The 13,848-nt window shown below is 58.6% G+C and overlaps 1 protein-coding gene across 15 annotated transcripts in view; it reads right to left on the bottom strand.

The window, feature by feature from the left end:
- The window catches only part of DAB2IP (DAB2 interacting protein), a 272,314-nt gene that overhangs the window by 52,337 nt on the left and 206,129 nt on the right, over window positions 1-13,848 (bottom strand). The window contains exon 1 of one of the 15 annotated variants that reach the window (XM_025194039.1): window positions 12,255-12,355. The exons of 13 other annotated variants lie outside the window; for them this stretch is intronic. Coding sequence is in view for 1 of the 2 variants with exons in the window: in XM_014526719.2 (XP_014382205.1) it covers window positions 5,023-5,132 (110 nt within the window). In the remaining variant the exon portion in view is untranslated. Of the gene's footprint in view, window positions 1-5,022; window positions 5,792-12,254; window positions 12,356-13,848 lie in introns of those variants that run through there. One more of the 15 variants, XM_014526719.2, reaches the window with a different exon arrangement.

The raw sequence follows: 13,848 nt of genomic DNA, 5'->3' as shown, positions 1-13,848 counted from the left end.
GCGACTTCGGAGCTGAAGGGGTGCTTTTAATGCCAGCAGCAGCACCGGCCTTTCCAACGCGAGCACCTCTCTGCTGAGAGCAAGGCCAAACTTCGCATCCCGTTATCAATCTCAGGCCTGTCGAGCTACAGATTTTAGCCGTAGCGCATTTCCTGGTCAGGGAAGCGGGAGCCCCAGAAACACGCAACACGCACACGCCAATGCCAAGCCACCTCTCGCGGGCTAGCGATTCTCCCCCTCCCGTCCATCCGGGGGGAGCGCCAGGGTATTCTGCCGTCTCCTACGTGCACGCTGCCTCTGCGGGGCGCCTCGCACGCAAAAAAGCCGCAGACCAAACCAGGGAGCGGAGCGGGGAAAAGAATTTGGCTCTGGCGATCTCCAGGCAGGGGATCGGGGAACGTTTGTGATGACCGAGAGCGAAGCAGACAGCTCCGCGGCACCGATCCGGAGGAGGATTTCACCAGTTGCAGCAGGGAATAAATCAAACGTTATCCTCTTAAGTCGTCACCAGCTCCGCACGCGCCCCCTCCTTCTGCGGCTCCGGGAGAATCGCCTTTATCTGTAGCAGAACGGGACTTACGTCCTCCACACGCAGCTCCAGCTAGCAGCAGGTGGGGCGATCACGTTCCAGCTAGTAGCGCACGCACCACCCATCCTGCGCGCAGCCTTCCCACGGCCGAACACCGCTGGCCGGGCGAGATCGCATCGCTTCTGGCTGGCTTCCGGTTTGCTTCCTGAACCCTGCGTGGAGCACTCATCCACCGCATCCCCACCGCCTCACCAGGCTGAGCATGCTGCTTGCGCTTAACAAATAAATAAATCATATTAAACCGATGTTACGGGAACATCTGAGACAGCCGCAGCACGAACGAACCTGCTTTCTGGAGATGAAAAATGGCTTTCTGTGGACAGGCTGCTATTTTACGGGCTAGACCTGCGTGCACATGAAACAGCATAATAAGGCTTGCTAGCGTCCTTTGCCCCAATGCCCCTCTCCTCGCCGCTGGCCACATCCTGCCCCGTAGAAGAGGCTGCGTGTCAGAGGCACCGAGAAAGTCTTTCGGGCTCTATCGGGATGAAAGGCGCTGCGTTAATGGGCGATGCTATTTCTAATTGTTCACTTTAATCAGCGGCTTGCTTTAGAAGCTGGTCGCCCTCACCTACACGTAGCACCTTTGCGATGCAACCCGCCGGGGGGGGGAATGAAGCACAGCAATTCCTCCTGCCTGGCGGGGCTGCCCTCGGCCTCACCAAGACAGGGGAATACTTCCATACAAAGGGACCCGGGCCGCTCCACGAGGGCTCCCGGGCTTGATCCTGCACAAGACGAGCTTTCCCAGTCCCCAGGGCTGGCTCTGGATTTTTTAATCTGTTGCATTCCCTTGGAAACGGCTGTTTATTAGCTTCACAATTGGCGAGGTCCGTCAGCGAGAGCCTGCCGGGGAAACGCGCTCCCCCCAGCAGCGAAGCTGCCTTGATTGATTTGTCATGGGCAAGGCGAGAGAAATCACGCCAAGCAAACGAAGCGATTCGGGAGCAGGAAGCAAAAGGGAATTCAAACATGTCTTTCACTGTCAGTACCCCGAACGTTACCGGTAACCGGAGAAAACCAAAGGCTATTTTTATTATTATTGCTTGTACAATACGGGGTTTTGACACTGGCATTATCCCTCGTTATAACCTCCTTATCAATAGAGACGGGTTTTTCTAAGCAGCAGCAGGCCTCAGTCTCGCCCCCGCCTGTAAAACCAGGAGCCCATCCCACGAGGCTGGCAGCAGCAATACCCCCGGGTACCACTACTGTGTGTGGGGGAAGCCTCAGACCCGCCGTCCCCTGGGTTAAACACATGGGATCCTACGCGCCGGCCTTTCTCCAGCCGCCAGAAGTGTCTGAACCAGATTCAGAGCAGAGGCAGCAGCACAACCGGGACACGCGCCAGGGAAGCCAAAGCAGCTGCACGGGTGTGAGAGCAAAGGGGGGTGATCTGGGCATCTGCCCGGCAGGGGTTATGCGCAGCCCCCTTGGCACCGGGCGCAAAGGCGAGCCAGGATTTCCTCCTTGCTCATGAACATCATTTCACTGCAGCCGGGCTCAAGAGGCAGCAGCAGGGGAGGTAGAAAAAGCAAGCCGGGATCTGCTTTATGGACTGCCGGGGAGGAAAGAAGTTGGCAAGCCGCGCTTCCCTCCAGCGCCACAGCGCCGGCTTCAGATGCCTGAACACGGCCTGCTGCTTAAGACAACGACGATGCTTTAATAATGAATAGGAAGCCCTTAAACAGAGGGGGTCGCCGAGGAGACTCCGCTAAAAATAAGCAGCGTCACGGGGAGACGCCGGCTGCCATCGGTGCGCCGGGAGCTTCCCCAAAAGCCGAGCCTGGTGCTGGCAGATCCGCCCGAGGTAGCTGGAGCTCCCCATGCCCAGACAGGGCTGCCGAGGGAAGATGGGTCAAGCTGCTGCTCCATTTGTACCTCACCTGTGCACGGCAAGCCAGCGGCATGCAGCTGTCCTTGGCGGATGCTGTTCCCCCCACGGCCCCTCCTTGCTCTGGAAAGCCTCTCCCTTGGGTGCTGCAGACCCCCGGGAGAGCACAGCGTCCTACAGCCCTCACCAGCCCGGGCCTGGTTCTCTGGGGGCTCTCCCGCAGCCCCCACGCCGGGCCCTAGCAGAAGATCCCTCCCGCTGTCCAGCATGCAGGGACGCCAGCGCTCTCGGTCCTTACCCAAAGGGCCAGGCTGGCAGCTCCTCTGACCCGCGCCGGGCACTGCTCCGGCCGGCTCCCACATGCCGGCTGTCTCTCCTTGCAGAAGCCGTATCAAAATCCGGCGTCCGCGCCTCCCTCGGGAGGTTTCCCGCTGTCCCTCTCTCCCCTCCTCCGGCACAGCCGAACGAGAGATGCAAAAGCAGCTCCGGCTTCAGCTCAGCTCCTGGCGCTGTCGGATTGGCTGCCGTGTAGCTGGGTAGGAGAGCTACAATCACCGTAAATGTCAACACGAGCACGGCTCCCGGTGAGCGCTGCTGCGCCGGCCTGACACGCCGGTCCCCGCGACACAACCGGAGCGGCGCGGCGCTCCTCCTGGGGAAGCAATTAAGCCGCGGGGGAGCGGACCTGCCTTTGCCTTCCTCGGCTGCATTCGGCTCTGCTCGTGGGCAACGCTGGACCAGCCGCAGCCCAGGAGCAGGGCCAGCGCGCGGGGAAGGCAGAGGTAGCTGCACCCCAGGTATCACCGAAGCGGCTCCGGCTCCTACCCAGTGGTGCCCGCTGCTCAGGGCAGAGGCGGCCGCGAGATCCACGGCGCCCGTTTCAAGGGGGAGCCACGGTGGGTGGCAGGAGGGGAGAGCGGCGCGTTTTCCACCCCACTCGCATCAGCTTCGCAGAGCCATGATGCAGCCAAGCCAGACGCAGCCCAGCACGCTGAAGCGAGGCAGCATCGTGGCACAGGCCAGGCGTCCAGAAAATGCCCAGGCAGGTCCCTGGAGCAGCCCCCGAAAGCCAGAGCATGTGACTACATAATCAGCGGTTGGAAACCTGCTGTCCCCTCCCCAAGGTGCGAAGGCTGCTTGACCCCAGCTCGGAGCCCACCCTCCGCGCTTTCCCCGGGCTGCTCGTGCCAAGCCCGTGCCGGTGACTGGGACGGGCATCACCCACTGCCCTTTCTAGATAAAGCATCTCTAGCAGGCCTCTCCCTGTGGCGCAGGGCACCATAACCTCCTGCGCCCCAGACCCACACCCGTGTCCTATGCCAGGATTCACGACCCCTCGGCGGAGAACGCCGGGCGGTTCATTTGGGTTGCTACAGCCCTCCCGAGGATGCTTCGGTTCACACCCCGGTTTGCAAGAGCCTCTATTTTTGCAAAAGCTCCCGTCTCCTGCACAGTCTGCCCGAGATGAAGCTAACAGCCTGGAGAAGGGGAAAGGAGCAGCTGACTCCCCAAGGATGAGGCTAATGAGTGCCTCCCCACCCCAGGGAACGCTGCAGCTTTCCTCGCTCCCTCGGGAAGCCGAGCTACTGACCTTTGCACGGGCCCTGCCTGCGCTCGCCGGAAGCAGAGCTGTCAGGACAGAGCCCGCGGTGCCCACCTAGTGCAACAAGTCCTTTTGCAGGAGGTGCCCACGGGCAGCCAGCCGTGGCTGTGCCCAGCTGCAGTGGATGAGGACAAACTCCCTCACCACGTGGGCAGCCTGGAAAACAGCAGGCAAGGAGAGGGCAAGAGAGAGCTGGAAAAAGAGGGAGAGACGGCAGAGAAGGGGAAAGGCCACCCAGCTCGATGCACCCCCCTGGCTCCCACCCCCACGGCGCACGCTGACACGCTCCTGGAGCCAGACGGCTGCCGCTAGAGCGGCACGTTCGCATCCCTGGATTACTCATCGAGAACAAAGTCTGAGTCTCCCGTCACCGAGGAGCCGCCGCGCAGCGCTGTCCCCCGAGCAGTATTTATGGCTGTTTCCTTTCCCACTTCTCCAAGGCCCCCGCCCGTGTCTGCAGCAAGCTATAAATCCCCTGGCGAGCAGCAAGGCTGCCCTCCATCGGGAGAGGCCTCACGGCTCGCCGATGCCACGGGAAGGCCGAGCGCGGGGCTGAGAGCCGAGGATCACACCTTGCCCCACCAGCTCGTGCAGCTCCACCTGCCCCGGAGCACAAGCAGCCAGGTCGCACCCATCCGCTCCTGTGGTGAGCAAACACACCAGCTCCACGCGTCTAGATGAGGAAGCAGACACGCTAACGGCCACGGCTGTGACCGAGGACTCGGTCTGCTGCTAACTGAGCACGCGATAGCAGGCAGGTCGCACTCCGGTACCCCTCAGCGCCAGCTGCTGGGTGTGCTGCGAGCTTCAATCAGCGTGGCTCAGGGCTGGGGAAAGGGGTGCACAAAGGCTGAAGGACTTGCACCAAAGGCCCCCTCCTCCTCCCGGCTCCGCTAGGTCCTGGAGGGGCCTGTCCTCCCTTCTGCCGGCCCGTCCTGGGGTGAAGAGCTGGCGGGGCTTGGGCTCTTCCCTCTCCCTCCCGGGGCAGTTTCTCACCCTTTGCAGGCAGCCTCAGGGCTCAGAGGCAAGCTGGACGTCCTCGCTCTGCTCCTGGCTCCCACAAAGTAGGGCACCAGCAGGAGCCGTGCCTCGAGCTTCTGATACATCGCTCCGGCAGCCCAAACCGATCAGCACTGGCTTGACCGACCAGCCTCCTCGCTCCCAAACCCCCGGGTGCCGAGGAGGGGTCCTTTGCGAGAGAGCCTGCAGGGACCGCGCATGCCAGGCTGGGCCTGGGAGATCCCCGGCGGCGGTGGAGCAGCTCCTGCTGGGAAGATGACCGCTCAAAAGGGAGCCCCCATCTCCGGGACCCCACTCTTGCCGCAGCCAGGTGCGTGGGCTCGCCGGGGAGTGCCGGTGCCTCGCTCTCCTGCTTCTTATCTCCCTGGCCACAGCAGACTGCTAAGGGCAAGTTACAGTTTGACTAAACACTTTTATCTTCCTGGCAAGGCACCGAGACGCGCAACCTGGACTTTGGAACGAGTCCCCGCGCCCTTGGGGAGCAGCGCGCCAAGGCAGCCTGGGCCGGTGGAGACAGGTGCCAGTCCGTCCCGTGCCAGCACTGCGCCTCTTGCACAACCGCGTGTGTTGTGAGGATGCTCAGGAAAGCAGCCCTGGGCACGGACGCGATTCTGGCCCTGCTCCGCAGCAGGAAGCCAGGCACGCGGGCGTACCTTTGGTCATCCCATTTCCAAGCACAGCGGGTGCAAACAAGCCCGGCTCCGAGAAAGCTCTGCTGATTTCCGCCCCCAGGTATTAGAGCTGGAAGAAAACCAGGCAGGTGCCAAGTAATCCACCCCGTCTGCTCACGTGGGATTGTCCCTGGCATTTCATAAAATATCAAATGCCAGGGACTGTCCAGTCACGAGCCCGGGGGTTTCCACGGGTCCGTCAGGAGGGCAGACTTCAGGGAACTACGGTTTCCAGTTAAAGCACGACTAACGCACCCCGTCCGGAGAGACCTGCCCTGAGCTACATGTGCATGTGTGCATGCGAGGGGGAGGAGGAGCTGGCCGCCGGGCTGGTCTCTGTGTCGAGGGAGCTCCTGCCAAGCACTGCTTTGAAGAAACCGTGCTCTGTGGACTCAGTGCTTAGACTGTGCAGCAATGGGCTTTATACCAAATCCTGCTTCAATCTGTTAGTCATAAAGTTCCTAGCACAACTTTATGAAGAGCCAGGGCTTGTTACGGTGTCCTTAAGCCAAATCTTCACCTCCCTTCTCAGCTGTGCGCTATGATATGTGCTGGCAGATCGTCTTTCCACTCCCCAGAGGCCAGTGCATTTCTGTGGTGTTATATGAAGCTGTAAAACACATTGGGGCTTAGTGCTATTACTATTCCTCTTATACCTGCCTCGGAGCACCGTCATCAATCCTCACCTTCCGTTTCTGCACTTTCCAGTTACTCACAGGTTTCTTTTATTCACCCATTCAGCTCCCCGGTGTTATTTAAAAGCACCGTTGCAAAAAGAGATCCCCTGTGCCCCTCGGACCCCGAGCAGGGGAGAGGAGATCTTTGGCTGGTGCGAAGCCAAAGTTTGCTCTTGTTCCCAATCGACTGGCTTTTCTCGGCCTTAACCAGAACACTATTTCCTCCCTGGCTCTGGGCACTTTCTCTTTCCACGACTAATTCGTACTTGGGTTACTCCGCATGTCTCAAAGCAGCCAGGGGCGGATGGTAGGATAAGTCAGTCCCTCTCGCCAGCTGGGAAATTACCTTTTCAGTCACTGCCGTGTTGACTTTTTCCTCGGGTGTTAAAGCCCGAGCGCATTCACTTCTATTGGCAGTGATGCCTGGGCTTTACGATCACACCCTCCATTAATAAAGGAAGTGCAATCAGCTGACCCGAGAGGTTGGAGCGGGTGGGTGGGGAGGTCCACCTCCAAAGAGCCAGGACTCAACTCTGGTTTGGAAGCCAGAAAAAAAAAATCTAATCCTTTTTTATATATATATATATATATATATATTGGCCGCGGGCAGCCCAGCGGCTGGCTCACCAGGTCTGGGCTCCAGAGCTGGAGTATGACGGGGTGGGGGGGTGTCTCCTGAAGCGTAGGGCCGAAGACGTGGGTTTGCTGTTGCAGGGTACCCCCGGGTCCGGGGCTCCTGTTTCTGCCTCGAATCTGCCTGCCTCAGTCCTGGCAAAATCAAGCAAAGCTCCACACGAGCGCAGCTGGGGGCAGGACTTTGTCACCGGTTTGGGGGCTGGGGTGACAGGGCACAGCTGGGGCTTTTGTTTGAGCCTCCCGGGGAGTTAACAAGACGGCTGGGGCAGAAAGAGAAAGAGTGGGAGACCCCCGCCCAGCCCTCACCAGCTGTCTCATTGAGTCACTGTCAGCTCGGCTCATCTAATTACCCGGGATGTCTTATCCCACCCTACTCAAGGTGGTGTTGGGCCGCACAAGCCCCTCGCTTTGCCTCTCACAATTCAGGACACGTGCCTGAAGGGCTGCCAGAAGAAAAACCACCTCTGCTCCCCCCTTGGCGCAGTCACATAACGGGGACGCCCCCCCCACCTGCCACTGGGTTGGGCAGCGAGACGCCCAGCGTCCCACGGTCTCAGGACCGGTGAACAGCGAACGCCCTTGACTGCGCCGCGCTTGTTTATTTTTTCCTCCAATTCATTTCTAGTTAAATAGTTAATCCAGAGGTGAAGGGCACAGAAACCACCCAGGTCCTGGAGATTAGAGAAACAATAGCGAGATACAAATAATGGATTAGGGGGAAAAAAAAAAAAAAAAGATTGCTTTGCCAGTGTTTTTAAAAACCTGCCTGGTTTTCACAGACGCAGGGTGGCACAGGTTTAACACCGGGCAGTTGGTGCTTCTGGAAACTGGACAGTGCATCGATGAATAGGAAAACTCAAAAACTCAACCTCGTTCAGGCCAACAGCTCTTCATCACCGGCTGCACTCTCGGGCTCTCACGCAAGGGATGAAAACACGCGTCAGGGGAACGAGTCCAACGGGAGCCGCTACCCGCAAAGGTCAGGGGTGCACCCTCGGCCTCCGGACACCCGTATCCCTACGACAGCCAGCGAGTAGAGAGAGCATCACGGGACCGGTCACGCTACACAAGCCTCTATCGCATCTGCTACCTGCCACCGTCAGAGACCACATCCAGCTCTGCCCCGGCGCAGCAGCTCGTACGTTATCGAGCTGTTGTGTTCGGGATGCCAGCGACGGGTGGGAAAGGCAAGTTAAGAAACTGCTTTTCACGATGATGCTCTTCCTAAATCAGGAACTCTTTTCTCGGGACCAGGGCTGGCAAATCTCCTTTTTCTCAGACCCGGACCCAGGCCTGCCCACACCTAGTGCCAGGATCACTACCATTGCCTCAGCGGCGCAACCCAGGATGGCAAAGCAGAATTCACGCTAACAAACACTTGCTGGATCTGTTCGGCCTAAACTACCGGTTGGTGCCCATTTAAAAACACGTAGTTTTAAGGACAGCAAACCCAAACGAGCTTATTAGCATCTAAATGGCATTTTGCATTGGTTTGTCTTTCCTAATAAAAAATATTTGCATATGCAAAACCCAGGGTTTTACAGACGGTGGCTGAACTTGGAGAGTGTCCCAAGAAATTCAATGTGTTGTCCCTCCCTTTGCTCTAGGTGAAAACGATAAGAAAGAAAGAAATGTCTTTAAAAACCAGAATAAAAAGTAAAAAGCAACATGTGAATGGTCATACGCGATGCTCGTGACAGCTTCCTTACAAGGGACGAGTGTTTGTTTCATGCACAAGCTGCTATCTCAGATAAGAAATATATGATTTCATCGGGGAGGTGGCAATCAGGTCTTGGCAATGGCGTTGCGCAGCGCTGGGACTACGATACTCGTGTTTTCTTATACCCACTTCTGCTTTTCCTCGTTTGTTTTTCTAAAGGAAAACCACCTCTCAAAGAAACCTAAAGGTTAGAGATTTGTTCGGACTGGAAACAATTTACCCACCCAGGCGTGCCTACCGCAAACCCAGCGCTGAGAGAGAAAGCTAATTTCTTCCCATTGCCTGCTAGACAGACTGCTTGTTCCTTTTATGGGTAAAAAGCCACATCCTCCTCCTCCTGTGAATTCAGATGGAAGGAGAAGGGTCATGTCTATTAAACCTGTGGTTCTTTACACAGTTTTCGCAGCAAAAAGAGTAAGAAACCGGTTCCAGATGGGCTTGGGACACATCCTCTGCTTCCTGACACTTGCTAGCTTGTGGCGCAGCACATAAGAGCTCTTGCTTGCTGCACAGGATGCTTGCTGCACTGCTGCGTGTTGTGATCTGGGCAGGGCACGGCAAGCTGTTTAAAGGGGACTGTAAAGCTCCCAGGAAAGTTCCCGCAGATCAAAGTACTTGGCTGGCTGAATACTCTTAGCCCTCGAAGTTTGCCTTGTGAGCTCACCTCCCACGTCTATAAAAGCCACACGGCGCCTTTCCACTCCAGCCAGCAACAGCCCTCGAAAGGCTCCTTCCTCACAAACCGCTGCAAACTGAACTCAGTTTTCATCGCCAGGTCGGTGTCTCCGAGAGCAAGAGGATGTGCATGACTTCTGCATCCAGACAGTCCTGCTTGCAGTCAAACATGACAGTTTTAATAGGAGTCCGACTTCGGTCCTCACAAGAACAAGCTGCAAAGCCTCCCGCAAAGTCCCTGCCCACCCCAGAAACAAATGCAGTTCTTAGAAACTGCAGAGATGTGTGTGTGTGTGTATACACACACACACACACACACACACACACACACACACACACACACACTGACATCTCCATTTTCCTTCAGTGGCTTTCCCTAACAGCCCATTTCTAGCAGAGGATTATTTCCCCTGATCAAGGCAGTCAGCGAGCTGAACACAACTTCGAAGGGACGCTGGGAGGAGCTTGGCTGGGAGTCCCAGCAATTGCTTTAGAAAAGTGCCTTTGTTTTCCGGGCTGAGTCCCACTGCTCCACACTCCTGGTCAGGGACACCGAGCACACGCTGCCCGTGCTGGAACGGGCACTGCGCGCAGCGGACTGCAAGCCTCGTTACCAGATGCTCCCTGTAACTTCTGGGGCAGTTGCTTTCAGAAGAGATGCTTAAAAAAATGCCATTAAAACTTACAAAACAGCAAAATAAAACCTCCTAAAAAGTCCAAATCCCAGCACTGCCTTAAATTAACTGGCTGTGGACACCTGTGAGGTGGACGTGGATGAGCACCCGGCTGAGGCTGCACGCTGGGCTCATCCGCAGCCCACACCTGCTGCTCCCTTCTGAATGGCGACTAATGAACACAATTAAGGCGAGGAGGTTTTCCCAGGCAGAAAAGGTCAGGCTGAAGGCCCAGGTAGGAGGTGCAGATTCAGGAGGGCTCATCAACAACCGTCCCATGTAAAGACTAAAATACTTCAATTTACTTCATTATATAAGGATGGGAGAGTCTTCCTCCAACTCAAATACAGACCCTAGTGGGAACAGGTTGCACCAGGGCATGGGGGAGCGATTGAAACGCACTCGAGAGCAGGAGGAGAGGACATCAATGCTAAAAGGTTTTGGAAAAGCCGGCACCGAGAAGGATCTCAGAACAAGAGCGATGGGGCAGGCTAAGATCCCTGTATAGCAAAGCTGAGCTGGCGCTGGGGTCTGACGGGTAAACGAGAAGCTCCAGTAGAAAGCAATGTCCTCACTCCCCTCTGTGTGGCTGTGCTCATATCATTGCACAGCTCAGTGCCTCGGTTTCCCCACCTGTCGGCAGAAAGTGGAGATACCCCAAGTGCGCAGGCACGAATCGGGTGCGCTGGCCGAAGGCTCTGGATATGTGGAGCAGGCTTGTGGGCATGCAAGTTTGTGTTCCTCGGGGCAAACCGCAGCTCACGCGCCAGCAAGTCCCCGGGGTCTGCGCACGACGGGGGAAGAGCCTGCAGCAAGTGGGGCAGCTGGACTCGCACACCGACGGTGCTAAAAGAAAGGCTGTGCAGACCTCCCCTGCCAACCCAGCACACGGGGCTCCGCTCCCCCTCGCTCATGGCTAGGTCTGGTTACTTCGGGAGGGCTGCTGAGTTTCCCAAGGGCTTTGTTTTCCCTCTTTTGCACCAGATCCCAACCCTCTGTACCTGCCGGCCGCTGGCTCCCCCTCTGCACGGAGCCCAGTGGGAAACCCGGACCCAGGTTTGCAGCCTGGAGGCTGCAGGATTCAATGCTGTGTTCTTGCTGAAGTGAGTCTGTCCTGAGCCTACAGGTCCCAGGAGCAGAGCCGCCCATCAGGTTTCCTTCTGAGAGAGTCGAAACCAAAAGCTCGGGGCTGCCCGGGAGTAAAGGTCCCCAGGGGCTGGGCCAGGGATCACATCCGCTTGGGACTTGGGATCGGGACCCTGCCGCGGGCAGGACGAAGCCCCGTTGCACCTGCGCTATTGCTTTCTCAATAGAACGGACACATGGGATCCTTTAATACGGGGCCCTTTCCTGCTCCGACTCGCACCGCTGCACTCCCCTGCCCGGCCTGGGCTTTGCACCCGTGCAGCTGACATTGGACTCTGGCCTCCGGTGCCTGCGTTCAGCAGAAGGCCTTTGAAGTGCAGGATGCTCCCAAGGTCGCGGACTCCCCTGTCCCCACCCACTCGAGCTTGTCCCCCTGGCAGGGGAAAGCCTGCCGAGCTCGGTGCTAAGGTAGCGCTGGCCTCCCTCCTCTAGACGATTCACCTGGTGCAAGGGGAGCTGTGAATCAGGGCCACTGGCGGAGTCAGTGGGAAGAGGTGGCAGACACCAAGAGCCACCCGTGTTGCCGCACCTATTTTTCTGTGCAGGCTGCAGAGGCAAAGGGACACCCCGCCGCCTCTGGGGATTGCCTCCAAAAAGCCCTTGCCAGCACGGACGGACTGAGACCAGGCTCGAATAAAGACCGAGACAAACGGCGCACGTGTCCGCAGGTGCTGGGTCTCCAGTGTACCAGACTCGCTGCCCCAGACCAGCCAGCTGGATCTTCAAGCCCAGCGGCCTCCCTTGAGATCCTTTTCGGCAACCCACGCGCCATTCCCTCTCTGCCCAGGGATGCGAAGCAGCAAGGAGCAATAGACAGACCCTGCTCTACCCCCCTGCAGCTCTCAGGTGGGCAGGGGATCGTGCAGGGCCGAGGACAGAGAGCGCGCAGGCACAGGGCAGCGCTGCCCGCCCGTGAGCGCTGTGCTGAAACGGCCAGCGATGCGGGCAGGGAGCCAGCAGGAAGAGCCCGGGGACTGCGATGGGCTGCGGGGCCACGGGAACAACTCACCTGCCTCCTGCTGCGGAGCCGGCTGCGCGTGCAGCCTCCCGTCCCTGCCAGCCCAGCAGGCAGGAGACGGGAAGGCTGCTTATATACCACGTCAGCGGAGGAAAACCGAAAGCAGCGGGTTAAGGGCCGAAGGCATGAGCCCCTGTCCCAGAAACACCACGAACCAAAGTCCAAGGCGCTCACAATCAGTCACGGACGCTTTTCCCGTCAGAACAAACACGGGTTGCCGGGGGTTGTCCCATCTGTCCTGGGCAAGCAAGGGGGGGACTTAAGGACGGGCCTGCTCCCTGTCCTCACCTCGTCAGAGCCCCAACCCCTCCGCCAGTGAGAGGGGACAGCAGTGAGGTGGACGGGCATGGGGGCACCCCACAAACAGCCTCGGAGCAGCTGGCCCCGACGAGCCCTCCACGGCCATCCCTGCCCAAGCGCGCTGGGTTCAAACGGGTGACCAGCATGTCCCAACATCAGCGTCCGAGCTGTCCAGCCCCCCCTGACGCCGCGTTTCTGGCCACCTGCCCTCATCCGTCAGCCTAGTCCGACCGCTGCTGCCTTCAAACACAACCACATAGGCAGGCACGATCCCCCCGGAGCTGGGCACGTGAGTCACTCCGGTCCCTGGCTGGAAGGCAGGGCGCCTGCCTCGGCCCTTGGGACTCTCCATCCATTAGGAAATCATCAGCTTGTCAAGGGGAATTACATGAAAGGACTCCAACGGCTCACGAGGAACTGACTACTTCCTACCACTGAGTCACTCCATAACCTCCAGTCGCATCCGATTTGCATACCACGAGGAGCAGCAATTGCATCCCTCTGGGGCCGTCCGCTGGAAGGGGGCAGAGCACCGACGGCACTGAGCAGACAACCAGCAACTGGGAGACGCGCTTGCGATTTATGAGCATGGGCCAGCCCTCAGAGCACCGATGGGGAGACAAATCCTGGCGCTCGGATCGGCTGATCCTTACGGAGAGATGGTTCGAGGCCACGACATGGGCCCTGCCACTGTCCCCATACAGAGGGCAGGGCTGGCCGTGCCGCTGTATCCAGCCTGCATGGTTCTGGATAGAGACCAGCCGCCGTAGCCTTAGCAGCTGCCACGCAGCGCAGACAGGATGTCCGAGAAGCGGCCAAGGGCCTTCTCCGAAGCGCCCGCAACGTGCCGTGCAAACGACGGGGCGCTCCTGGAAGCATCGCGCTTCCTTCTCAAAAGCCTGCGGAGCGGGTTGCAAGTCCTGCTCCAGCCCCAGAGGTCCGTGCTCCTGCCCAGAGCTCCCAACGCTGCGCACCCTGGGGTCGGTGCCGCGGGATCTCCTCTGTGACCGCTATGGCCTCTCCACTGTGACTGCCAACCAGGGCAGGAGCTGGCACCACCAGGGCTGGCTCGTCCGGCAGGGTTGAGTCTTAGCCCCCAGACAGACGGACAGGCCGGCTGCTGAGCATCTCGGTCCCGTCCGATCCGGCCGGGGTGGGAAGGCCATGCATCCATGGGCCAGAGCCTGCTTCCATGAGTCCTGCCGAGGTAGCAAAGCCCTTGCAAAAGGGGAAGCGTTTTCCTCCCTTCTGTTTTTGTCTTAACAACGACCAACATTAGCATCCT

This window comes from Alligator sinensis, unplaced genomic scaffold, assembly GCF_000455745.1.
Source record: "Alligator sinensis unplaced genomic scaffold, ASM45574v1 scaffold611_2, whole genome shotgun sequence".
NCBI classification, from domain to species: domain Eukaryota; kingdom Metazoa; phylum Chordata; order Crocodylia; family Alligatoridae; genus Alligator; species Alligator sinensis.
Note: the sequence above shows the minus strand (reverse complement) of the source record. Positions and strands in the feature narration are given on the sequence as shown.